General features: G+C 45.9%; 1 protein-coding gene across 4 annotated transcripts in view; it reads right to left on the bottom strand.

The window, feature by feature from the left end:
• The window catches only part of ASAP1 (ArfGAP with SH3 domain, ankyrin repeat and PH domain 1), a 328,727-nt gene that overhangs the window by 77,271 nt on the left and 227,354 nt on the right, over window positions 1–24,102 (bottom strand). For all 4 annotated transcript variants that reach the window (XM_061123183.1, XM_061123185.1, XM_061123186.1 and 1 more), the window contains 2 exons: window positions 6,721–6,795; window positions 6,185–6,234 (listed from right to left, as the gene is read on the bottom strand). In XM_061123183.1, coding sequence (XP_060979166.1) covers window positions 6,185–6,234; window positions 6,721–6,795 — 125 coding nt within the window. The remainder of the gene's footprint in view (window positions 1–6,184; window positions 6,235–6,720; window positions 6,796–24,102) is intronic.

Here is a 24,102-nt window from a genome sequence, read left to right as displayed (position 1 = left end):
GGGCCAGGAGGGAGCCAAGGAAATAAGCGCGGGGAAACCACATTAAACTGAGAGTACCTGAGGGGGATGCTTGGCTACACAAGATAATATTCTGGTATCGATACCAATGGCCACAGCTCTTTTTCTAAAAACCCATTTAATCTGAAAGCAGACTTCTAATTTCTTTCTTTCTAACTCAGACTTTCTTAATGACTGCTTCATTTCAGGTTTCATTCAACTGGTGGTGGTTTAGTCGCTAAGTCGTTTCTGACTCTTGCGACCCAATGGACTGTAGCCTGCCAGGCTCCTCTGTGCCTGGGATTCTCCAGGCAAAAATACTGGAGTGGGTTGCCATTTCTTTCTCTAGGGGATCTTCCCGATCCAGGAATCAAACCCAGGCCTCCTACATTGCAAGATTCATTCAACTAGACACACGGTTTTTTTTTAAAAAAAAATGCTATATACCTGAACCAGTAAAACTTAACCTTCACCAGTGTTATCTCTCACCAAAAATTCTTTTCCCCCACATTCACACACAAGCAATATTAAAATTCTCACCAAAGACAGCCTATCATTTAGAGTTGTGAAAGCAAAGACTGACCTAGCCTTTGAGTTTTCTTTTACATTGCCGTGGTGGGAAATCAAACCCCAAGAAAGCCAATATCTTTGCCAAAATACAAACACAGTAGAAAAATCGAGCCATCAACTCAATGAAAAACTTACAAACTGGGCTAAGATTCGCTGTAATACCCTAGTGCCTGCCATATCTAAGCAACTCTTCCATCATGAACCTCACATGTTAAATGGGTGTGAAGGCAGGGATTTTACCAGAAGGAGAATAAGCCTCAGCTCTCTCTTCACTGGTGTGGGTGGGAAGAGAAGCAGGAAGCTACAGATTCTGGAGAGGGCACATGAGCAGGGAAAAACCTAATAGTAATGACAGACTGCAAGGAGATCAAACCAGTCAATCCTAAAGGAAATATAACCCTGAATATACATTGGAAGGACTGATGCTGAAGCTGAAGTTCCAATACTTTGGCCACCTGATGTGAAGACCCAACTCACTGGAAGAGACCCTAGTGCTGGCAAACAAGGAAGGCAAAAAGAGAAGGGGGTGGCAGAGGATAAGAAGGTTGGATGGCATCACCAACTTAGTGGATATGAGTTTGAGCAAACTCCAGGAGATGGTGAAGGACAGGGAAGCCTAGCATGCTGCAGTCCATGGGGTCACAAAGAGTAGGACCTAACTGAGCAATGACAGACTTTGGGTTAACATGGTGATGACCATGTGCACTTATTTATTCTTCCTTCACCAAGCTCACTAAAATGATAGGAAAGTCATTAAAAAAGTATAATTTCCCAAAGACAGGAATTGGAGACCAAAAAGAAAAAAAAAAGAGAATTCAACAAAGATTTGGATGAGCAGGTCTGAAGAGAGAAAAGTCTACACCCCAAATGACAGGGTCCCCTGCCTTCTGCAGCTTCCAGAACAATATACACTCACTAGATGGGGGCACGAGGGGCTGGGTGATCCCAGAAGACAGACCTCTGGATACTGACATGTAGAATAATCCCGATTAAAAAACTGGCTTGACATCCCCCAAACTTAATACCTAAAGAGGCAGCTCTAGCTCTCTCGAGAAGCCCTGATATGTACATGACCTTTCAGTGAACACCTGGGTGCCTTGCTCTGAGATATGAATGGGCAGTCAGGGACAATAAGGATAACTGAGCAAAGGTCCCAAAATGAAAGGGAGAGGTCAAAAAAGACAAACAGCAGGGCTGGGGTGGCATAGGGAACCAGGAGCAGTAAGAAAGCAGAAAAAAATTTATAAAAGGTAACCAAATCCTCAGAGAGCTAAAACAGTGCCTCTACAAAACAAGAAACTATTAAAAAAAAAAGCTCCCCACAATCCCAACTAATTGAGAAAAAGAGCTTTTAGAAATTTAAAACATGATAGCCAAAATAATACACACACACACGAACAAACAGAAACAGTGGGAAAAAAGGTGAAGAAATAACCTAAGACATATATAGGACAGAAAGAGAAGAAAAGTATAAGGACAACGTAGAAAGTCCAACATTGTATGATAAGGTGTGTTGGTTAAAAAAAAACAAACCTGAGGAATCACATGAAAAGTTTCCAGACTTTCCGTGAAGGACTGAAAAACGACAAACTGAAGGTCAGTGCACACACTATGGCTTAAGAAGCAGCTCTGTAAGACCACTCATAAAGGGAAGACTTGAACATGGTCTAACTGAAAATAAACCAATCACGGCCCCCCTAAAACCTCCATGTATCACACACATAAAGTAATGGGGATCAGAGACATCTGATTTTTTTTTTTCACGAGCAACAGTGGAAATTGCAAAACAATGGAGTAATGCTTTCAACATTTTATAAGAAAATGATTACAAAATTAAAATTTTATATTCAGCCATCTCTCAATTTTGTGTGATGGCAGAAGGAAGGGATTGCTGGACATGCCAAAACCTGAAAATTTTACCTCCTTTAGAGCTGCTCTCTGGGAAGGGCTGGAGGTGGCGTGAAAGTGCAAGTTGCTCAGTTGTGTCCGACTCTTTGTGATCCCCTGGACTATACAGTCCATGGAAATCTCCAGGCCAGAATAGTGGAATGGGTAGCCTTTCCCTTCTCCAGGGGATCCTCCCAACCAAGGGATCGAAGCCCAGTCTCCTGCATTGTAGCTGATTCTTCACCAGCTAAGTCACAAGGGAAACCCAAGTATACTGGAGCAGGTAGCCTATCCCTTCTCCACCGGATCTTCCCGACCCAGGAATCAAACCAGGGTCTCAGGTATGGCAGGCAGATTCTTTACCAACTGAGCTGAGCTATCAGGGAACCGTCAGGGAAGAGGTGGTGTGCTCACAAAATACTGGGCCTACCACGGCAAGGAAATAGGTCTACCACTAGGGGGAGCCCCAGGGTGAGAGCCGCTCTGCTGACATCTCTCTCTAGGCTCTCAGTCGTGTCCGACTCTTCTGACCCCATGGACTGTAGCCCACCAGGCTCCTCCTCCCATGGGATTCTCCAGGCAAGAATACTGGAGTGGGTTGCCATTTCTTTCTCCAGGGGATATTCCTGATCTAGGAATTGAACCTGTGTCTCTGGCATTGCAGGCAAATTCTTTACCAACTGAGCTATGAAGGAAGCCCCTCTGCTGACATGGGGGGCCTTGGAAGGATGTCTCCAGGAGGGCAAAGGAACTGACAGAGAATTTAATGATAATAGATATATAATCACCATAATAATATACATCATGCATCTGCTCAGCAGCAACATTAACAGGTATTGGACATCTGCTGGGATAATAAAAATTCACAATAGATTCATGTACAACTGAGTACATGAATAAATGAGGCAATTGATTCATTAAGAAAAAGCAAAAAAAAAAAAAGTGGGAATTCAATCATAGCACACCTTCAGACTGACAATACATATTTATTTAATATTTGACCCCTTTGTGTAAGACATATCAATAAAAGGCCAGTAAGCAAACAAAGAAGTGATTCACTGGTGATCACAGAGATGAAAAATAAATACCCAATTAAGATGGACAATCTCAAATGCTACTGAAGATGTGGAACAATGAGAACTTCCATACAATGATTGTGTAGTAAAAACGGGGCGAACACTTTGGAAACCTATTTGAGAGTTTTAAAAATGAAATTAAACATATATTTACCCAGTAACTCAACAATTCCCCCACTAGATATTTATCTAAGACAAAGGAATCCATATTTGGACAAACCCATCCACAAAAAGACTAATGCATGAACGTTCAGGGCTTCCCAGATGGCACTAGAGGTAAAGAACCAGGCTGCTGATGCAGGAGATGTGGGTTCGATCCCTGGGTCAGGAAGATCCACTGGAGGAGGAAATGACAGCTCACTCCAGTATTCTTGCCTGGAGAATCCCATGGACAGCCTGAGGACATATACATGTTCAACAATGCATATATATACTCGCAAAAATGTAACCACTGACAACTGGCTTAAAACACAAATCACTGTATTTATCTTATTGGACAACTGGGGAGGGGGTGGGGTGGAAAAGTGATGGGGGATGGCTATACAAGGGTGATAAATCCTCACCTATCACAGCAATACAGTACAGACGAACCAAGAAGGGACAGCGAGAGAAACCTGAGGGATGTGGGGAGAACTCAGGAGACCCGCCCTCCTTGTAAGGACTCAGCTCTAACGCCTTCCTGCTGTGTGCAGGTGCCCCTGGGCCTGGCGGTCCTGTGGGCACTCACGACCCACTCGCACAGGGCGAGACCCGAGGGCCTGACCCCGTGGCCCCGGCCGTCACTGACCCTGGCTGGCCACTTTACGAGCCCTTCTGTTCTCAGCTCCGTTTGTCACCGTCACAGCACATTAGAAGCGTTCCTTAGGCAGCACATCCTCGATGATGTGCATGTTACATAAGCAATTACAGAAGTGGTTTCGGGGAAAACATCTTCATCCTGAATTTGTTCTTCTCTGGCTTGTGTTTTCACTTTACTGTTATTGCTGCCGACGGAAATGCTTTTATTCTCTCATGTTTACAGTTACCCAAGTTTATAGCCAAGACGCTTATTAAATGCTTTTAAATACATTTCTCCTCTCACCCCACCCCACCCCACCGCCTGGTGTTATAGATGTCTCAGAGTACTAATAAGAATCACTACGGATGGTGACTGCAGCCTTGAAATTAAAAGATGATTGCTCCTTGGAAGAAAAGCTATGACTGACCTAGAAGTGTATTAAAAAGCAGAGACAATACTGCCAAGAAAAGTCCATCACGTATGAGCTATGGTGTTTCTAGTAGTCATGTCTGGATGTGAGTCGGACCATAAAGAAAGCTGAGCTTTCCATATGAAAGCTTTCCATTTAAGTTCTACCATAAAGAAGAACTGATGCTTTCGAACTGTGGTGCTGGAGAAGATTCTTGAGAGTCCCTTGGACAGCAAGGAGATCAAACTAGTCAATCCTAAAGGAAATCAGCCCTGAATATTCATTGGAAGGACTGATGCTGAAGCTTCAATACTTTGGCCACCTGATGTAAAGAGCCAACTCATTAGAAGAGACCCTGATGTCGGGAAAGACTGATGGCAGAAGAAGGGGCAACAGAGGATGAGAGGGTTGAATGGCATCATTGACTCAAAGGACATGAATTTGATAAACTCAGGGAGATAGTGAAGGACAGGGAAGCCTGAAGTGCTGCTATTCATGGGGTCACAAAGAATCGGACATGACTGAGCGACTAAACAACAAATAATAAGAAAGGGATGTGGAAGAACAACCCGGATAGTATGAGGATGAGCCAGGTCCACACTGAGGTCTCACGTGCAATGTCTCCCTGATCCTACATGATCACCCCAGCATGCAGGCCTCTGGCTGCAGCCATGCCATGCTGCCCTGGGGTCACAGAGACCAGAGGGGAGGCCACACTTACTAGCCTTAGGACCTTCCGAAGCCCCTTAGCCTTGCTAAGCTTCAGCTTCCTAATCCACAGACAGGCAGTCCAAGCTGCACACCGAGAGGGGTGCTGTGAGGAGGTCATGCATGTAAAGCATTGTGCTCAGGCCCTGGTGGGCAGAGGGACATTACCGTTGTTGTGTTGCCAAGTCATGTCTGACTCCTTGCAAGCTGGTGGACTGTAGCCTGCCAGGCTCCTCTGTCCATGGGATTCTCCAGGCAAGAATACTGGAGTGGGTTGCCATTTCCTTCTCCAGGGGACCTTCCCCACCCAGGAATCAAACCTGCATCTCCTGCATTGGCAGGTGGATTCTTTACAATGGAGCCACAACACAAACAGTAGCTATTTGTTTATTTCTGAGTTGCCACGTTATCTAGAAATGGGTCAATGGTCTATAGTTATGCACTAACTATAACGAAAGAAAAACTACAATAGCCATAGACCTATAACTTGACCATTAGTACCAGCCACAGACACCAAAATAATCGATAATGAAAGTACATCTCACTCCAGACAACCAGCATGGGAGGTGTGTAACCACTTCTAATCAGGTCAGCATACTCAGCCTCATGGTCCTTACAAGGATGGACTCGGCAGTGTTTTTCTCCTGAAGGAACTAGTTCAAGACTCTGTCTTTATTTTAGTTATTCTTTTTCTTAGAACACTTAAAACAGTAACAAAAAACAAACAAACAAAAGAAACCAATAAGAAAACACACTTACAACTTCGTCTCATAATCTTTCCAAGCTTTGTCAAATGGCTTCTTGAGATCCTTAGAAGAGAAAAAATAAAATTGAGATTAAACGTGCTTTTGCTTAAAGGTGAATCATTTTCAAATCACATCTTAGCAGAAACAATTTCCATTACAGAACACTGAATCTTTACACAGGACACTTTCAGGCACACCACGTGACTTATTACACCCAAGAAAGCTGAGAAAGTTGTGGCGTGAGTGTTCCCGGTCAAAACCATAAGGCAGTACCTGGTGCTTCTGAGAGGTGGGTCCACTAGGGTGGACCCCAGACTCAGCACAGACCACCCCCCTCACCCCAGTCTTCCTGACAGCATCTCATCCTGTTTCTCGGTCAATAACACTATGTGAGTTGGTGTGTTTCTTCTAATGATCACCTTCCAACAACACTTTCTATGCTGAAAATGTTCAGAGTGCCTTTCAGATACGAGTACCACTCGGATCTTTGAAGACAAAACAAATTGATCCTTTGAAGCTGAAGTGAAAATCGAATTTTGGAACACTCACGCCTTTGACTCCCTTCAGGTCTCCTTTCAACAAGGAATCCAAGGTGAAGATCACATTGTGGCTCAGGCCCTGGAGCTGAAAAGCAAATAAAGACGGGAGACGGTTAAAAAGGGGAGCGCACAGGGAACCGCAAAACCAGCTGAGGCTCGGAGAGCACCGTCAGCCCCAGTCAAGTACAGACGCGATGAAATGAGGGCAGAGACCTTGATCGCCCTGCTCCCAACTGTATCCTCAGGGCCCAAGTTCTGTTAAAAAAGAAAGCTGTCCAGGGGTTCCCTGGTGGCCCGGTGGGAAGACTTCGTCTTGCAATACAGGAGACACCGGTTTGATGCCTGGTCTGGGAAGATACCCACACGCGCAGAGCAGCTAAGCCTGCTCGCTGCAACTACTGAGCTCTTGCTCTAGAGCGCATGAGCCACACCAGTGAGCCCATGGGCTGCAACAGCTTAAGCCTCTGCGCCGGAACCAGAGAAGCCACTGCAATGAGAAGCCCGCACAGCACGATGAAGAGTAGCCCCCGCTCACTGCAACTAGAGAAAGCCCACGTACAGCAGCAAGGACCCACCGCAGCCAAAAAATAAAAAACAGACTGTGTGTTTCACAGTAGGTAAATTTAATCCCAATTTTAAAGAAATAATGTAGTCTCCTAGCCATCTGATTTACTGAAGTGAAGTGAAAGTCGCTCAGTCGTGTCCAACTCTTTGCGACCCCATGGACTATACAGTTCGTGGGATTTTCCAGGCCAGAATACTGGAGTGGGGAGCCTTTCCCTTCTCCAGGGGATCTTCCCGAGCCAGGGATCGAACACAGGTCTCACGCATTGCAGGCGGATTCTTTACCAGCTGAGCCACAAGGGAAGCCCTAATTTTTCCACTTTTTAGTAATCTACCTGCTGATGCAGGGGACACAGGTTGGATCCTTGGCCCTGAAAGATTCCCACATATGCCACAGAGAGACTAAGCCCACACACCACAGCTACCGAGCCTGTGCTCGAGAGCCCGCCAGCCACCACTGCTGAGCCCATGGCTGCAGCGACTTAATTAAACCCCTGCACTTGGAGCCCTGGGCTCCACAACTAGAGCAGGTACCGCAATAAGCCCGCACCCCTCACTGGAGAGTAGCCCCTCCTCGCCGTAACTAGAGAAAGCCCGTGTACCACAATGAAGACCCAGCACAACCAAAATAAAAAAAAAAAGAAAGCTACTTAGCAAGTGCAACCTACAGCTGGAGGGTTTTTTCCCCTCACTGTTCCAAGGCAGTGGCCTGGGTCCCCCTGATTTCAGGATGGAGCAGAAAGAAGTCCACAGAGGAGAGAGGGGGAGGACTGTAACCAGCTGGGGAGCAGGGGGACGGGGTGGGAAACCAAGGGGAGGACAGTCTAGTCGGCACACAGTCAGGAGAGCCAGGACTAAGGAGACTTTACGATACAGTCTGTCCTCAAGGAGACCTAGGCATCTTGGGGAAGTCAGTTTCAGCAGTGTGGAACCAAGATGCCAGGGACCCATAGCACTGGTTATGGATGCAGAGGCTCTGGGTTCCCTCATTCGAGAGGTCCTTTTGTTCACGTGTTAAGTGTATTCACTTGTCAGGTCACCCCCCCCACCCTCTCATCAATCACTGACCAAGTACCTACTCCATGACACCTGCGATGCTGGGGCTGAGATAGGGGTGTCGTGATGTCTAAAACACCGCCTGCCTCCACAGAGCTTGCACCCTGGGGGCAGATGCAGTCAGCATGCAGCCAACTCTACTGCAGGATGATGCCACGTGTTTATCAGCGACAGAGGGAGAAAGCGATGTGTGAAGGAGCAAGGCTGACGCGTACAGGCTCTGCTTGGGACCCTCTTAACCACATCTTTAAAGCGAGGATGTTATAACCTGTTGTGGGTGGCTGCTGTGAAGATGCAGTGAGTTCATGAACAGGTAAAGTGCTAGTGTGTTCCCTGATACTTGGGAAAAGCTGAAGACGTGTTTACTTTGAAAATCCTACGGGATGTTAAATACAAATGAAGGCAACGTGGTGCTGAAGCTGAAACTCCAATCCTTTGGCCACCTGTGCGAAGAACTGACTTGTTGGAAAAGACCCTGATGCTGGGAAAGACTGAAGGCAGGAGGAGAAGGGGACGACAGAGGATGAGATGGTTGGATGGCATCACCGACTGAATGGACATGAATCTGAGCAAGCTCTGGGCGTTGGTGATGGACAGGGAGGCCTGGCGTGCTGCAGTCCATGGGGTCGCAGAGTTGGACACAACTGAGTGAATGAACTGAACTGAAGGCAACGTGGGAGCAGACATGGAGAGGTGGGGTGGGGAGATCCTCTCTCCTGCCCGGAACACCTCCCTAGCCCTGGCCCGAGGTTCTCATCTGAGGTTTCCTGCAGCTCTAAGTCACTCCATGTCCTGCCCTCCCTGACCACCAGTGCGACACACGAGGACAGTTTCCTATCACTAGAGGGCTTGGACCAGAACCAACCAACTCTCTTTTATTTCAAAGACAAAGAGATTCCTACCAAGACCACCTCATCTTTGCCATCTCACCATCACCCAAGCAGAGGAACAGCAGGCCTGGCAGGCCAGATGCACAGTCCTTGTTCCGCGGGGCCTGGGGTGCTGGTTCTCAGGGCGTGGGGTGAAAACGACCTCAGATATTGTAACGGTTTGTGGCTTTCCAGTGGTCACAGTATGTAAACTGAAACAGAGAACACCGCAGTATTCGAATTTCACAGGGGAAGTGATTAGGAAAGAAGCCTTAAGAAAAGCTCTGGGCTCCCCTGGTGGTACAGTCTGTAAGAATCTGCCTGTCAATGCAGGATACACGGGTTTGATCCCTGGTCCAGGAGGATTCCACATGCTGCAGAGAACTAACCCCATGTGCTATTAACCACTGAGCCCAACGCGCTGCAACTACTGAAGCCCACAAGTCCTGGAGCCTGGGCTCCGTAAGAGAAGCCACTGCAGGGAGAAGCTGGCACGCCACAACCAGAGAAGAGCCCGCCCCGGGCACCCTTCACAACTCGAGAAAAGCCCACACAGCAACGAAGACCCAGCACAGCCAAAAATAAGTACAATTATTTAAAAAAATTAATAAAAATGCTCCCTGGGGTGGAGGCTTGCAGGTAATAATGAGGAAAAAAAAGAAAGGGTGAAAAACACTGGCCTTGGATCTGAGATGGGGAAAAATCAAGATTAAGAGGATTCACTCTCTGTCCTAGACAGATAGCTAGAATAATATTTTGTTCTGAGTCCTCAACAATCTCATTCCTGGGCCACAAGCCCCCTGCCTCCCACTACCCTGTGGTCTTGGGACTTGGGGTCACGTCCACTTTGTGTGGATGGTGGTAAGTGAGGTAGGGACCTCCATTAATCAAGGCAGAACCTACCTATGTTTGTGAAGATCCTTGCATCACTTTCTTCTTAACCTTTACCACTCTAGCCATTTATAAGTGTATTTGTTTCCTTATGTGTTTTGTTGTGTTCCCAATTTGAATGCAGGCTTCTCTGGTTACTCAGACAGTAAAGAATCCGCCTGCAATGCGGGAGAGACCTGGGTTTGATCCCTGGATTGGGAAGCTCCCCTGGAGGAAGGCATGGCAACCCGCTCCAGTATTCTTACCTGGAGAACCCCCATGAACAGAGGAGCCTGGTGGGGTATAGTCCATGGGGGTCACAAAGAGTCAGACATGATTGACTGGTTAAGCACAATTTGAATGCAAGCTCTTTGAGAGTGCAGTCTGCGTCTTCACTGCTATGTTTCCAGAATTTAGAACACTGCCTGGCACAGAGCAGGTACTCACTAAATATTTTCAGAATAAAGGAAACACAAAGTCACGTGTGTACAAGGTTCTTCTCTACAGGAATGTTCAGATTGAAGGCAAGTTTAGTATTTATCGGACTTCCCTGGTGGCTCAAACGGTAAAGTGTCTGCCTACAATGCGGGAGACCCGGGTTCAATCCCTGGGTTGGGAAGATCTCCTGGAGAAGGAAATGGCAACCCCCTCCAGCATTCTTGCCTGGAAAATCCCATGGATGGAGGAGCCTGGTGGGCTACAGTCCAGGGGGTTGTAAAGAGTTGGACACGACTGAGCAGCTTCACTCAGTTCACTCAGTATTTATCAGCAGAGGACCAATTAATAAATGATGGGAAGTTCTACCCATAGCCATAAAGACAGGCAAGTTTTTTACGTCTGACTTTGGAAATACCTCCAAGATAAACTGTTTTGTGATAAAAGCAAAGTGAAAAACAGTATTCATGGTGTACAAGGATTTATACGAAAAGAGGGAAGAAATATGTCTATGCTCAAATTATTTCAGAGAGGATACAGACTACACCGCTGACGGTCCCTTCCAGAGACGGACACTGGTTGGAAGAGAAGCCTTTACTGTGCACCTTCTGCATCTAGGGGGAGGTTGAGGGAGGGATAACCTGGACTGTGCTATTGATTCAAAAAAGGTGAAAATTCTAAAACAGAAACATGAAGAGACAGTGATTATAAACCATTTTAAACCATGAGTCCCACATCAAGGCTTTCACCAAGGCCTCTTATCCTTCAGGAAATAAAAGCAGGAAAAAACAAAAAATACATAAATGTCCTTGCCACTTTGGCCTAAAGGCTGTGTTACAAAATAACAGTAAGAGTCATGAAACTCCGTGGTCTGTACTGAATTTGAGGGTTGTTTGGGAGGAAAAGTCCCTTAAAAGCCAGGTACTGACCACAACAAACAGACAGCATCACATTTCGGCCCCGTCATCGTGGTGAGGCACAGGGTAAGGGTGGTGGACTGTAGTTTGCAGTGATGGAAAACCCCAAGACTTACAAATTTCTTTGTGGTTATCCGCACACATATTCTTGGGGGCTGATAAGAAACCAAGAAGGCAAAAATACCACATATTGTGAATTCAGAATCTTCCCAGTGATAAGCCTATGAAAAGGCCATAGGAAAAAAAAAAAAAAATTAAACTTACACAACCTTTTATTTCCTGGGAAAAAGTTGGTTCATTTACAAAAACTGGCAAAGGAGATTGTGTGAATAGTAACTGTCTATTTTTATAAAGATAGGGAGAGAAGTCAGAGAGAGAGCAGAGTAACCTTAAGAGAAGGAAACTTTTAGGACATATTTGGGCAAAACTAAACTTCCTTCCTGGGATTTCCCTGGTGGGCCAATAGTTAAGACTCCGCATTTCCACTGCAAGTGGGCGTGGGTTCAACCCCTGGAAGGGAAACTAAGATCCCGCCTGCCACATGCTGCAGCCAAAAAAAATTTTTTTAATAAATAAATAAAATATGCTCATGACAGAAATTTAAAAAGAAAAATTTCCTTCTTGGCCATCTCAACCAAGAACACCTACTCTCAGATATTTTAAGGTGCTGCTTCTGTGACGGAGATGGATCAGATCGCTTCACAGTTGTAGGATTCAGTCATTTTCCTTTTCTTTGCTAATTTCCCAGCTCTTTCAGGAATCCTTTTCATGGCTTTGGCAAACTTTTCATTGCAAACAGATATATAACAGAAACACCCCATGGGCAATGCGGTCAGCATGACACAATAATAATATGGGTGGACAGACTTCTGGTATCACCTTCACAAGCCTCAGGTTTTTAAAAGAAGCCTTTCAAATCCGTTATATAATCATTTCCTATTTATTTTACTGAGGTCCTATTGATTCCTCCATTCCCATTTACTCCCAACCCATTTCCTTTATCAATAAAGTTGAACTAACATCAGCTCTTTATGTGATTCAAGATAACACGAGGTGGAAGGGCATGTTTTAAAAAGTACATCTTTTCCATTTTATTAAGCATATAACACACTAAAACCCCTTTCAGGAGTGATGTTTGGTTGTGGTAAATACATGTGCTTTGCAAACTGCTGTTTGCTTCCTTCCTTACAAAAGGGCAACTTCCCCTGTGAGCATATATATCAAGCCCACCAAGGAATCTGGGGTAAATCAGACAGGGGGTGGCTGAGGGCTACCATTCTGCACAATGATGCAAAAGTAATTTGTTTAAGCACATAAACTATGATTAATATTGGCTTTGAGAAAAACAATCATTTTGCCTACAACTGCTTAAATGCTACCAGCCACTATACAAACTGCCCTTGCAATTCCAGCCACTGGAAAAGGCTTCATGAATGGTTTTCCTCTGGGTATACAAACATACACACCTCCATGCCCTTATTTTTCTTTACCCCTGTAGAGCTTTGCTACGAAATGAAATGATCTTGTTATCTGTTTGCGGATTATGGCCTATCTTTTCTAGAAGGTATACTTTCTAAGGGGAGGCGTTCACTAACCCATCAGATCCCAAGACAGGAGCTAAGCAGCAGTTGTAGGTCTTCAGGCTCCAGGGCAGTTGCTGGCCGGCAGGTGTGGGCCTGGAGATGGGGCGAGGCCGTGACTCAGCAGCGCGGCTCTGCAGATGGTACCCCCCAGGACACGTACAACACCGACCTGCACGTGCGACTCTACCAACTGAACACGTAATCGGCTTGCTTTGTCGTCCTGCATTACTTCTGACAACCCCTCTTCACCGCCCACTGCCTTCTCTTTCTCTCCTTCCCCTCTGCAGACAGAAACAGTTCCTCTGAAAGTAAGGCTAATGCGAATCTGCTGACTTGCTCAGCACATTGGAAAATCCAATTAAAGTAATGAGCCAGCTCCCAGCCGTTCTGCCGAGGTTCCCTGGTATAAATTAGGTCTTCCGGCTCGTGTGTTAACTCCTTCCTGCCCTGCAGAGTGACTCACCACTGTGAAGCTGTTTTACCCTGGTGCCCGGGCATCAGGCCGTCTTCCAGGGCATTTAAGATCCGGAGGAAAGAGTTCTTGGCAGGAGCCGCGAGGCATGAGGCCATGCATCACTTCTGGCCTGTGGCTTTGGGAGAACCGCCTGACTTGCTGACTTGGCTCCCTGATTTGAAAATGGGTGTCCTGGCGCCTTCCTCCACGAGCCCGAGCCAGTGCGAGGGGACCAGGGCCTGACGCCAATGAAATTCTTGCTTCACCGCAGACACACAGGGTTGCCTGCTTCACTGGCGGCTCCTGAGAACTGTGCAAGGTGTGTTCAAACACTCTATTAAGTGGAGGCATCAAACCACAAACCAGGCCTGGCACTAAAGGCAATGAACTGCTTACCTCACTGTCTTCTTAGAGGTATCAGAATGCTTTGACAACTACGATATACTATATACGTGAATGAACAATCATTATCAGCTATTACTAACCCATTAAGCTAAGATTGAGGGCAGAAGGAGAGGAGAGCGAAAGAAGAGGAGAGGGCTGGATGGCATCACTGATTCCATGGACACGAACTTGGGCAAACTCTGGGAGGGACAGGGAAGATGGTGCGCTGCAAGCCCACGGGGTGGGAAAGAGTCGGACACAACTTGGCAACTGAACAACAAAAGCTAAACTTTAACTTTATTTGGTTGCATATGCATTAAGGGGAAACAGATTCTGCTCAGAGGTGGAGGGGTGAGAGGTAATGATGCTCCCTCATCAGCTGCTCAGGGCTTTGTAAGTGCAACCCTCACAGCCACCAGAGTGCCCTGTGCTCACACGGTCAACCGGGGGACGTGCACTTGGCCAGGCTGTGCTTGGGCAAGGCATTCAAGGCCACTCCACACGCTGCCAAGGGGCCGAGACACGCAGACACTGCCTGCAATGCATGCAAAATGCCTGGCGCAACACAGACTCTTAATAATAAAATGTAACCCCGTTTATTTTCTTAGAATCCTTTACACATGAAAAGCTCAGCAGTAGTGGTGGGGAAAAAAACCTAATGATAGCATTTCAGATCCTGAAATAGGTCTTCTGAGGCTGGAAGAGTGGAGGGGGAGACTCCTAAGTATCCTTCGGATGACACCACTCTCTCTTCTGGTAAGTTTCAGGGTGGTTTCCCTGCCTCATCCTCCTATAAACTGCATGATAATAAACCCCGTTACACCCTGCTCTAAGCTAAGCAGCCTGAAACAGTTATTAAAATGACAGATGGCATTGTGTTTAACAGATGTTATCTAAAATCACTGGGGCTTGCCCAGGTGGTGCCGTGGTAAAGACTCTGCCTGCCAATGCAGGAGACACAAGAGACCCAGGTTCGGTCCCTGGGTCGGGAAGGTCCCCTGGAGGAGGAAATGGCAACCCACTCCAGTATTCTTGCCTGGAGAATTCCATGGACAGAGGAGCCTGGTCAACTACAGTCTAAAATTATTGCTTGAAACAACTCTCTTCAGATGAGTCTTGGTCTCACCCAATTAATGAGGAAACAGGCTGAGAGAGGTTAAGCCACCTGCCCAAGGTCAAACAGTAAGTAAAGGAGTTGGTCAGCGTATTAATGAAGGTTTTCACTGACTCCAAAGGCCATTCTCTTGTGCTCTGCCATGCTGTTAGATTGAGATTTTAAGGTGATTATCAGATCACATCAACCACTGAACTGGTGAACCAGTTTAACAGTGAACTGGCTTCAAGTGCCCCCTCCCAGTGTAGATCTGGCCCCCGCACAACATGTCCTAGGCTCCCCCACCAGTTCCCACTGGCCTTCGAGCAATCCAGGCCTCCTCCATTTCTTGACCCATCACGTTCTCTCCTCTGGGCACCTGCTGGGCCTTCTGTCGGGACCACTCTTCCTCTGGCTGCTGGCAAAGCGGGCTTCCAATCTCCAGGCCACCTCCTCAGTGAGGTCCTGACCGGTCTAGCTCTGGACTGACCGCTTCTCCCTAACCTCCCATTACTCTCAACCAGGCAGAACAGGTCCTCTTCAGGAGAGTCTGCATTTTAGAGTCAGCTGTGTGTTTTTTCACTTCCTGCAGCAAAGAGGACAGGGGGCTCTGACTGTTTTGTCCACCACTGTGTCACATCAAGTCCTCAGCATAGACACAGTAAAATGCTTGTTGACTGAGTGAATGGGTGAAGAAATGAGTCTGAACCCAGACTCCCTGCATTGGGAGCATGGAGTCTTAGCCACTGGGCCACCAGGGCAGTCCCTGGGCGGCTCTGCTTTAGGGAGTTGTAGGCGTCTTATGAAACGAAGCTTCTTAGGCCACCGTATTGTACAAAACGGGAAAACATTTTCCAAGTGTATAAATAAATGAAGACTGGAGTTATAAAACAGCAGTACAGTATGAGCCCAGTATTGCTTAAGCATCGTATGATACTTGAAAGGCAAAAGGAGACGGGGACAGCAGAGGATGAGATGATTAGATAGCATCGCTGACTCAATGGACATGAATCTGAGCAAATTCCAGCAGCGAAGGACAGGGTTGCCTGGAATGCTGCAATTCATTAGGTTGCAAAGGGGCGGACATGCCGCTAGTGAATGAACAACAACTGTATGATAAGGACTAGTCACAGGAAAACAAGACGTATGTACAGACAGAAAAAACGTCGGAAGCTAGCTAGCTGGCTAGTTCCCAACCCCTGAACAGTAGACTGTAAAGTGATTGGTGATTTTTATTTTACTCTTTTTCCCCCTGCATTTTTCAGGTTGTCAACAATGAACTGGTTATTACTTTTACATGTGTGTGTTAGTCACTCAGTCGTGCCCGACTCTTTGTGACCCCATGGACTACAGCCCACCAGGCTCCTCTCTCCATGAGATTTTCCAGGCAAGGATACTGGAGTGGGTCGCCATTTGCTTCTCCAAGGGATCTTCCCAACCCAGGGATCAAACCCGGGTCTCCTGCACTGCAGGCAGATTCTTTACCGACTGAGCTGTTACTTTTACATAGGCTGTTATTAAGAAGAAATTTGACACGGAAACACAAGAGGGCGATATAATCAACTTATAAGCAACTTATTTCTCATTTAACTTACTTATTATTATAAGATACAAAGCAGGTGGTGTGTATAAAAGTAAAAATAATTAATAAGGCCGTGGAACTGGATGAAAAATGCTGTATCTTCTCTTTAACGCTAGGGAGGGCTTCCCTGATGGGTCAGTGGTAAAGAATCTGCCTGCAATGGGTCGCAAAGATCCCCTGGAGAAGGAAATGGCAACCCACTCCAGTCCTCTTGCCTGGGAAATCCCATGGACAGAGGAGCCCAGCAGGCTAGAGTCCATGGGGTCGCAAAGAGCTGAACACGACTCAGCGACTAAACGACGGCAACCACAGAACACCAGGGAGCTCAGGCTCTCTGCTCAGGACAGCAACGCTCACCAGCAGTTCTCAGAGTAGTCCTCGGACCAACAGCGTCAGACCAGCTGGGAACTCGTCAGAAACAAAATCTCCAATCTTATTAATCAGACTCTGCGGGGCAAGAGGGGACCAACAACCCTCTTTTAAACAAGCTTTCTTGGGAAGATCAATGCAAGGGCAAGTGTGGGCCCTGTGGCCTTAGCTGTTCAGAGTAGAAGAAAAACCAAAGTTCTGTTAGAGAAGAAAGCCCTACAGCCAGAGAGGGCTAAGGCCACTCGCCTAAGGCCTGAGGCGTAATTCCTATGAAGAACAGAGGTGAGTGAGAGGTTAGGAGGACCAAACTCCCACTTTAAGCTAAAGGGACTGGGAACAAGCAAGTCTGAATTTAAGCAGAAAGTACAGTTTTACTGAAATTTTTGCAGAGAAAACTGGGTATGTGTAGGAGTGTCAGGGAATAAGAGAATACCTTAATGTAAAATAATGCAATTATATTTTGTCTAATTCAGTTTAAGTAAATGACGGGTTTGATTTAACATCATTTCCTACATCAAGAGTGAAACTAAAAGCACAATTTTCCTTTGCATTATGTGATTTCATCTGAGGACAAATAGTGAGAAAAGGGAGGGGAGGGCAGCTAAGATTTACAAGATCGAGATAAATGAGGAAGCAAAAGAAAAAGCCTGTATAGGTTTTGGTTTAGAGAGTCAGGCCGACCCTAAGGGCTTCTTTACTGTGCTTGAGATGATTAATCAGTTAGTTTGTGGTCAACCTTCAGACCTTTAATTTCATTTCCATGCATGCCATCTATAATCTGCTATATTTAAACAAGAACAAAACCATAATGAAACTGACATCGAATCGCATTTTCCTTGCCTTCCTTGAACATCTTTATCATACATCAGGGGACATGCTTTACAACAAACTTTTATTTAGGAAGAACCTTGTCAAGGCAATTTAAGAAACTGATAAACATGTCCCAGCACACAGGGCTCACCACATACCGGGAGGACACGGCAATGCCCCTTAGCAGACAGGCTCTGTCTTCATTTCACTGGGCAGAAAACAGGCATCTGCTGCACGCTCTGCCTGGACCGCCCTGCTCTCGAGGCTTGGTCCACATCTTACATGTTTCAGGACTCACTCCACTTGATCCTCATTGAGTATTTCAGAATTCAAAGAATTTCTCTAACACAGGGGTCCCCCAAACCCTGGGCCATGGACTGGCACCAGGCCACATCGCAAGAGGTGAGCCACAGGCTAGTGGGTGAAGCTTCATCTGTACTTACAGCCACTCCCCACTGCTCCCTAATACCACCTGAGCTCCGCTTTCTCTCAGGCCAGCCCAGCTGACGTATTTCAAGGCCACCCCTGAAGAAAAAGAACCTTCCTACACATGCCTATGATGTTAAGCGCTGCTAAGAAACCAAATAAAAGTTTTCTCTACTTGTAGGAAACAAAAGACAGGAAGTTTTAAAAAATCTGGTCCTAAACCCATATCCACCTTTCCCTAGAGAATGAAGTAGCGCTTCAGTTTAAACTACTAAAAGATCCTGTATAAGCAATCTCTTAAACAGAAGGTGACAGTCAAGCTTAGCACAGAGGCCAGAACAGAGCAGACACTTAGTAAATGCTGGCTGAGTTGAGGCCACGTTTTTAGAAAGTCTTTTATTTTCTTTCTTTTTAAAAATACTGAAGTATTGGTATTTTCTAAATCTAAGTATCAGGTGTATCAACCGATGCTTACTGTTGTGTAATGTTTCTATTTAAAGAAAAGAGCCTCTAAAAGCCTGAGACTAGTTTCACAAAACATTTATTAATTATTTGTGGCTCAGGTCAAGGGTCTCTCTTCTGGGAAGCCTTTCTAGGTCTCCTTGCTTGCTGGATGAATGGGTGAGGGAGTGAGTGAGTGAATAAAGGAATCTGTCTCTGGTGACCTAGCTTGGGAAACAGCAGAGCAGAGATCTGAACTCAGTTGTAACTGACTTCAAAGTTGTGCTATGCCTGCCAGCTCTCTGAACTTCCAATTTCTCAACCCGGCCCAATAAAAGGGCCATTCACTCTGAGTGGAAGACAGAGTCAGCTACTGGTTCCAGACGAAATCAGGAGGCTGTTTCTTCTGGTTTAAACCTCAAGGTACTGCAGGCAGGGGAATCCTCTAAGATAAAGAGACAATGCATAAAGAAAGAGACTTAAAATACTCGAAAACCATTCACTGAAATGCAAGTAAGAAAGAAATTCTAGAAGAGTATACGTGAAATGGAGAAGAAAATGAAAACAAATAAACAAGACAGATGAAATGGACCCGATCCAGCAACACATCTCAGGCAGCATTTCTCAGGGCGGGTCCATGGGGAGAAGCTAATGCTTCTGACAGGACAAGAAAGTTGGTGGTCAAGTAAGTTAGGAAAGCACTGGACCGGTCTCTTTCATTGCACGACGTCTCTAGCCTTTGAAATATACATGTGCGCAGTAAATCTGCAAGGGTATTAATTATGTGGCGCTTCTCAATCCAGAACTCAAGGCCTGGGATTTGTGTTTCAAGGAAAACTTAGGGAAAGGTGTTTCACATTCTGATATGCCCGCTTCCAGGCAAGACGGAAGCAGACGCACTGGGCCCAGCCTGGCCACCGAGCACAAGGGCTCACGGGGTGTACACACCTCAGGAACCAGGGAGCCCACATCCCAGCCTGCCCCCCGCACCTGTCCATCCGGGAGAAGACTGGCAGTGCTGCGCAGCACCTCTGCCCCCCGGTCTGGGCTGGACGGGGTGGATTCAGCCGAGGGCCACAGAACATGGAGGTGAGGGGCAAATGCAGGCACCATTCAGCAGAGGAGTCCAAACCAGTTCAAGACAGAACATTTAATGTGAAGCAAGAAGAATGCAGAATGCAGATAGGAGGCCGTGCCTGGGATGGCAATGGGACTCTAGGGAGAGGGGAAAGAGGCAAAGAAGCGGGTGCAAGGCCGAGACTGGCAGAATTTTCTGAGCCAAGGAGAGTTATCTGCGTTTGCTTTTCACCAAGCAGCTCCAGATTTGGGCTGGAGGAGGCAGTCTGGGGGCTTCTGGGACTAAAATCATGCAGCCAGAGGGCTGTTGATTATCTCAAAAACAGTGTATGCCTTACTCTTGCAACATCCGTGCCACTATTTCACTTGCTATTCTTTAAGTCTATACTTTTTACTTAAATAGAAGTGCAAATGTTAGTCACTCAGTCATGTCTGACCCTTTGCGACCCCATGGAGGCCAGGCTCCTCTGTCTATGGGATTCTCCACGCAAGAATACTGGAGTGGGTTGCCATTCCCTTTTCCAGGGGATCTTTCCTGACCCAGGGATCAAACCTGGGATCTCCCGCATTGCAGGCAGATTCTTTTAACCACTAAGCCACCAGGGAAGCCTTTACTTAACTTAAAAGTAAACTTTAAGTTATGTCCGTATCCTCTGAGAGGCAGGCAGTCCTGGGAACTGCTTAAAAGCACAGAGTGGGGAGCAGACTGCCTGGGTTTGCATGCTGGCTCCACCATCCACTTGGTGCTCTGGGCCTCGATTTTCTCAGTCTGAGTTCAGTAAGGATGATCCTGGCTGCTACCTGGTGGGGCCCATGTGAGGAGCGAAGTGGGCTCTATCTAGATGGGGCACAACACTCTCACCACATCTGAACAGTACTGCTCACCATATCCTCCGTCTGCTCCTTCCGCTCCCTGGTCCCCTGTAAATGGGGCCAGGAGCACAGTTTAAACTGCAGGACTAATCCATCAGGGAAAGCTGAGACAAGGCTCCATGTGAGTCTCTGGTTTCTCTCCTCCTCGGCACAGAGGGGACACAGCAGCCTCTCTCTGCCCTGGTCTCTGCATCGCTGTTACTGCAGAGCTGAGCCCTCAGTAGACATGGGACAGGAGGGGGAAGTAAAGCTTTGCTGTGTTAAGCGGCGGACACGTGGGAGCTAAGTTTATTACTGCAGCACATCCTTGCCTGTCCTAGCTGACACACCACGCAAAGTGACTAAGAATCAGGGCCTGGCGTTTAGTACCCACACTATACAACACTGGTTGTCACCACTATTTTTAGACAAAAAATTAACCACAAAAATAATGAAAACTTTGCCTGCCTAAAAGCTTGGAGGATAAGACCAGATCCATCTTGATTTAAAAGAGATGCTCAGAAGCAAAATGTTAGGGACATCCTAAAGCACGGGGCATGAGCAGAGACTCCCCTGCTCCATGCTCAGCCCTCTGCTCTGGCAAATGAACCCCCTCTCAACAAATGCCAATTCCACCCACATGAGGTCACTAAGAGTCGGACACAACTGAGTGACTTCCCTTTCCCTTTTCACTTTCATGCACTGGAGAAGGAAATGGCAACCTACTCCAGTGTTCTTGCCTGGAGAATCCCAGGGACGGGGGAGCCTGGTGGGCTGCCATCTATGGGGTCGCACAGACTCGGCCACAACTGAAGTGACTTAGCAGCAGCAGCCATCCTCCTTCTTCTTTTCCTCCTTTTCCTTCCTTCTCTTGTAGACCCACAGCTCTAAAAACCTGTCTTTTTCAGCATCAAAATGCTGTTCTGTGAATCTCTTTCAAGTTAACACTTGACAGCCACATAACCACAAACACACACATTCAAATTAAAAGTGTTATTCACTGCACGTAGCATTCACAAGAAGGAAACCAATACTGTTTCAAATGCATTCTTTGAAATTCTTATCTAAAACACTTTTAATGTAAATCTCAGGGAAAAAAAAAAAGAAAAGCATGTTAAATTGGGCCAGAGGCCATCAGGATCTCTATACACTGGATATATTTAAGACACGGTACGCCTGTACTGAGTGTATAATTCAAATCCTACGCAGAGAATTTAGTTATACAGTGAAGTACTGGGGAGCCTGTGGAAGTGGATTCTGCAGTTTTATTTGTCTGATCATGGAGAGCTAACAAGCTTTACAAGAAAGTGTGCAAAATGTATGAGTAGCACAATGTTTAAAAAAACCAAAACTTACTCAGTTGGCCAGAAAGTTCATTTGAGGTTTTCTCTAACACCTTATCCGAACAAACTTTCTGGCCAGCCCAGTATCTGGCATCAAAACCTGACCTGACCTGAAGGCACTTGGCGGTTAGGTTGGAGTTGAACTGAGGCGGGACGCCTCCTTTATCCTACTTCATGTAACTGTTCACCCGAGGAGCCACCAGGGGGCGTTACACAACACTGCATATAGCAGAGGCACCCTGCCAGCTCTTCTGGAATCTGCAAAACGTCTGCATCTGGGAAAACATCCAGCCCCAAGAGTTCCGGGTAAGAGCCCGTGGAGCTGTCTCTCTCTCTCTCACACACACACAAATGTGTGTATAAATTATCAGTATCTCTGTGTATAAATCTGTGAAATACTTTCAAAGGACAGACTATATTACTATTCCCAGAAGTTAGAATTATGTAATGATCTTTATCTTCTTATTTAGAATCTCCCATATTTCCCTCATTTTTATAGTAAACACACACAACTTTTTAATAGAAAGCAAAAAGAAAACCTCCCCCCTTTCACCCACCCTCCCCGATACGGACAGCTCTCATGTCATGAAATGTCCCACAATACTAGTCAGTGGTGAGGCATGTCAGGACATGAGGGGAAGTCTGGCAGATCAAAAGCTTAAATCTTCCAATTATGGATTACTATTTTGCAAAATGATTTTTGCAAATGATTTTTTTTTTTTTTTTGGTCATGCCACATAGCATGTGGAATGTTAGTTTCCCAACCAGGGATCAAACCTGTGGCACTTGCAGTGAAAGGGTGGAGTTCAAACCACTGAACCGCAAGGCAATTCCCCAAATGATGAGGTTTCAAAAATGTATTATCCTGGGACTTCCCTGGCAGTCCAGTGGTTAAGACTCTGTGCTTCCAACACAGGGGGCATGGGTTGGATCCCTGGTTGGGAACTAAGATTCTGTACGCTGTGTGGCATGGCCGAAAACAAAATAAAATAAAAATTTAAAAACATATAATTCAGAGCACCCAGGGGCTACCAATTACATTGAGGATACCCAGGCTTTCAGTGCTTTTCCACATTTTAAAAAACTTGAGAAATAATCCATTTGCTGCGAGTCTAGATGCAATCTGCACATTTCCAACTATTCTCATTTGAAGGGGAAGAAAAGAAGGAAAATTAAAAATTAAAAAAATCCTTAATCCAAACCATAATGCCCTGCAGTCAGAGATTGCAAACAGGAAATGCTACGCAGCTGGAGAAACCTCTGCTTGCTTCAGTAGCTCTGAAGCAATAACTGCCCTCTAACTGATAAAAGAGGCTTGGGCTCTTATGCAAGCTCCAGAACCGTCCAGAGGCACAGACAGTCCTGGCTGGACTGGAATCCTCCTGGGCACCTCCGACAATTTCAAAAGAGCTTCTCCATTTATTTCTATAACTGCTGCTGCATTGGGGCTCTTGGGATACGGTTTAAATGGTTTGCCTCTGCCCACTGAGAATCTATTTCAATCCACCAATTACTCCTTTCCTGTCCCATTTTTGTGGTTTTGTAATTAAATGGATGCAGGGCTCTGTTGACTCCTTCGCTTCTTTGTCAGGATCAGAGGATGATGGCCTGACGCTGGGTTTAGCAAGTGATGACGTTATAGAAAAAAAGAAAAAGGCACATAAAAAGACTGAACCTAATTCTGGTACTGTATACTCAATCAAATGAAAAATAAAAAAAAAACTAGGAACAGCTAAAAACTCAAGAGCACCCAGTTTTTCTTCTTCATTTTTTCCTTACAAGGAAGCGTTAGTTATTAATACATCAGCTGAAGGGCATTTGAAGTAGAAAGGAATCGAATGTGTAAAGACACGGAAGCAAGGAACAGCCAAAGTTCCAGTAACAACAAAATAATTTGCTGTGTCCGGAGCTGACTTAGATTAGGAGAGTTTTGTTTTTTTTCTTTTTTTGTCACTTCCTCTTCATTTTCGTCTTTTAAAAAAGCTATTTATTTTTAATTGGAGGATGCTTGCTTTTCTATGTTGTGTTGGCTTCTGCCATACATCAACATGAATCAAGTTGTGTGTGTCCCTCTTGGAAGGCATCAGAAGGATGAGTTCAGAGAGACTGAACTCTTTGAATATTTCTAATAATTTTAAAAAACTGCTACTATCTACAAAGCAGACTAAGAACCAAACCTACAAAAGATACTTGGCAGGAAAGCTCATGCACTTAAAACCTCACCCCAAAGGTATTAAAAACGTCAACAAAACAGATTATGACCACAG

Source organism: Dama dama, chromosome 21, assembly GCF_033118175.1.
Source record: "Dama dama isolate Ldn47 chromosome 21, ASM3311817v1, whole genome shotgun sequence".
NCBI classification, from domain to species: Eukaryota; Metazoa; Chordata; class Mammalia; order Artiodactyla; family Cervidae; genus Dama; species Dama dama.
This window is presented reverse-complemented; position numbering and strand designations above follow the sequence as displayed.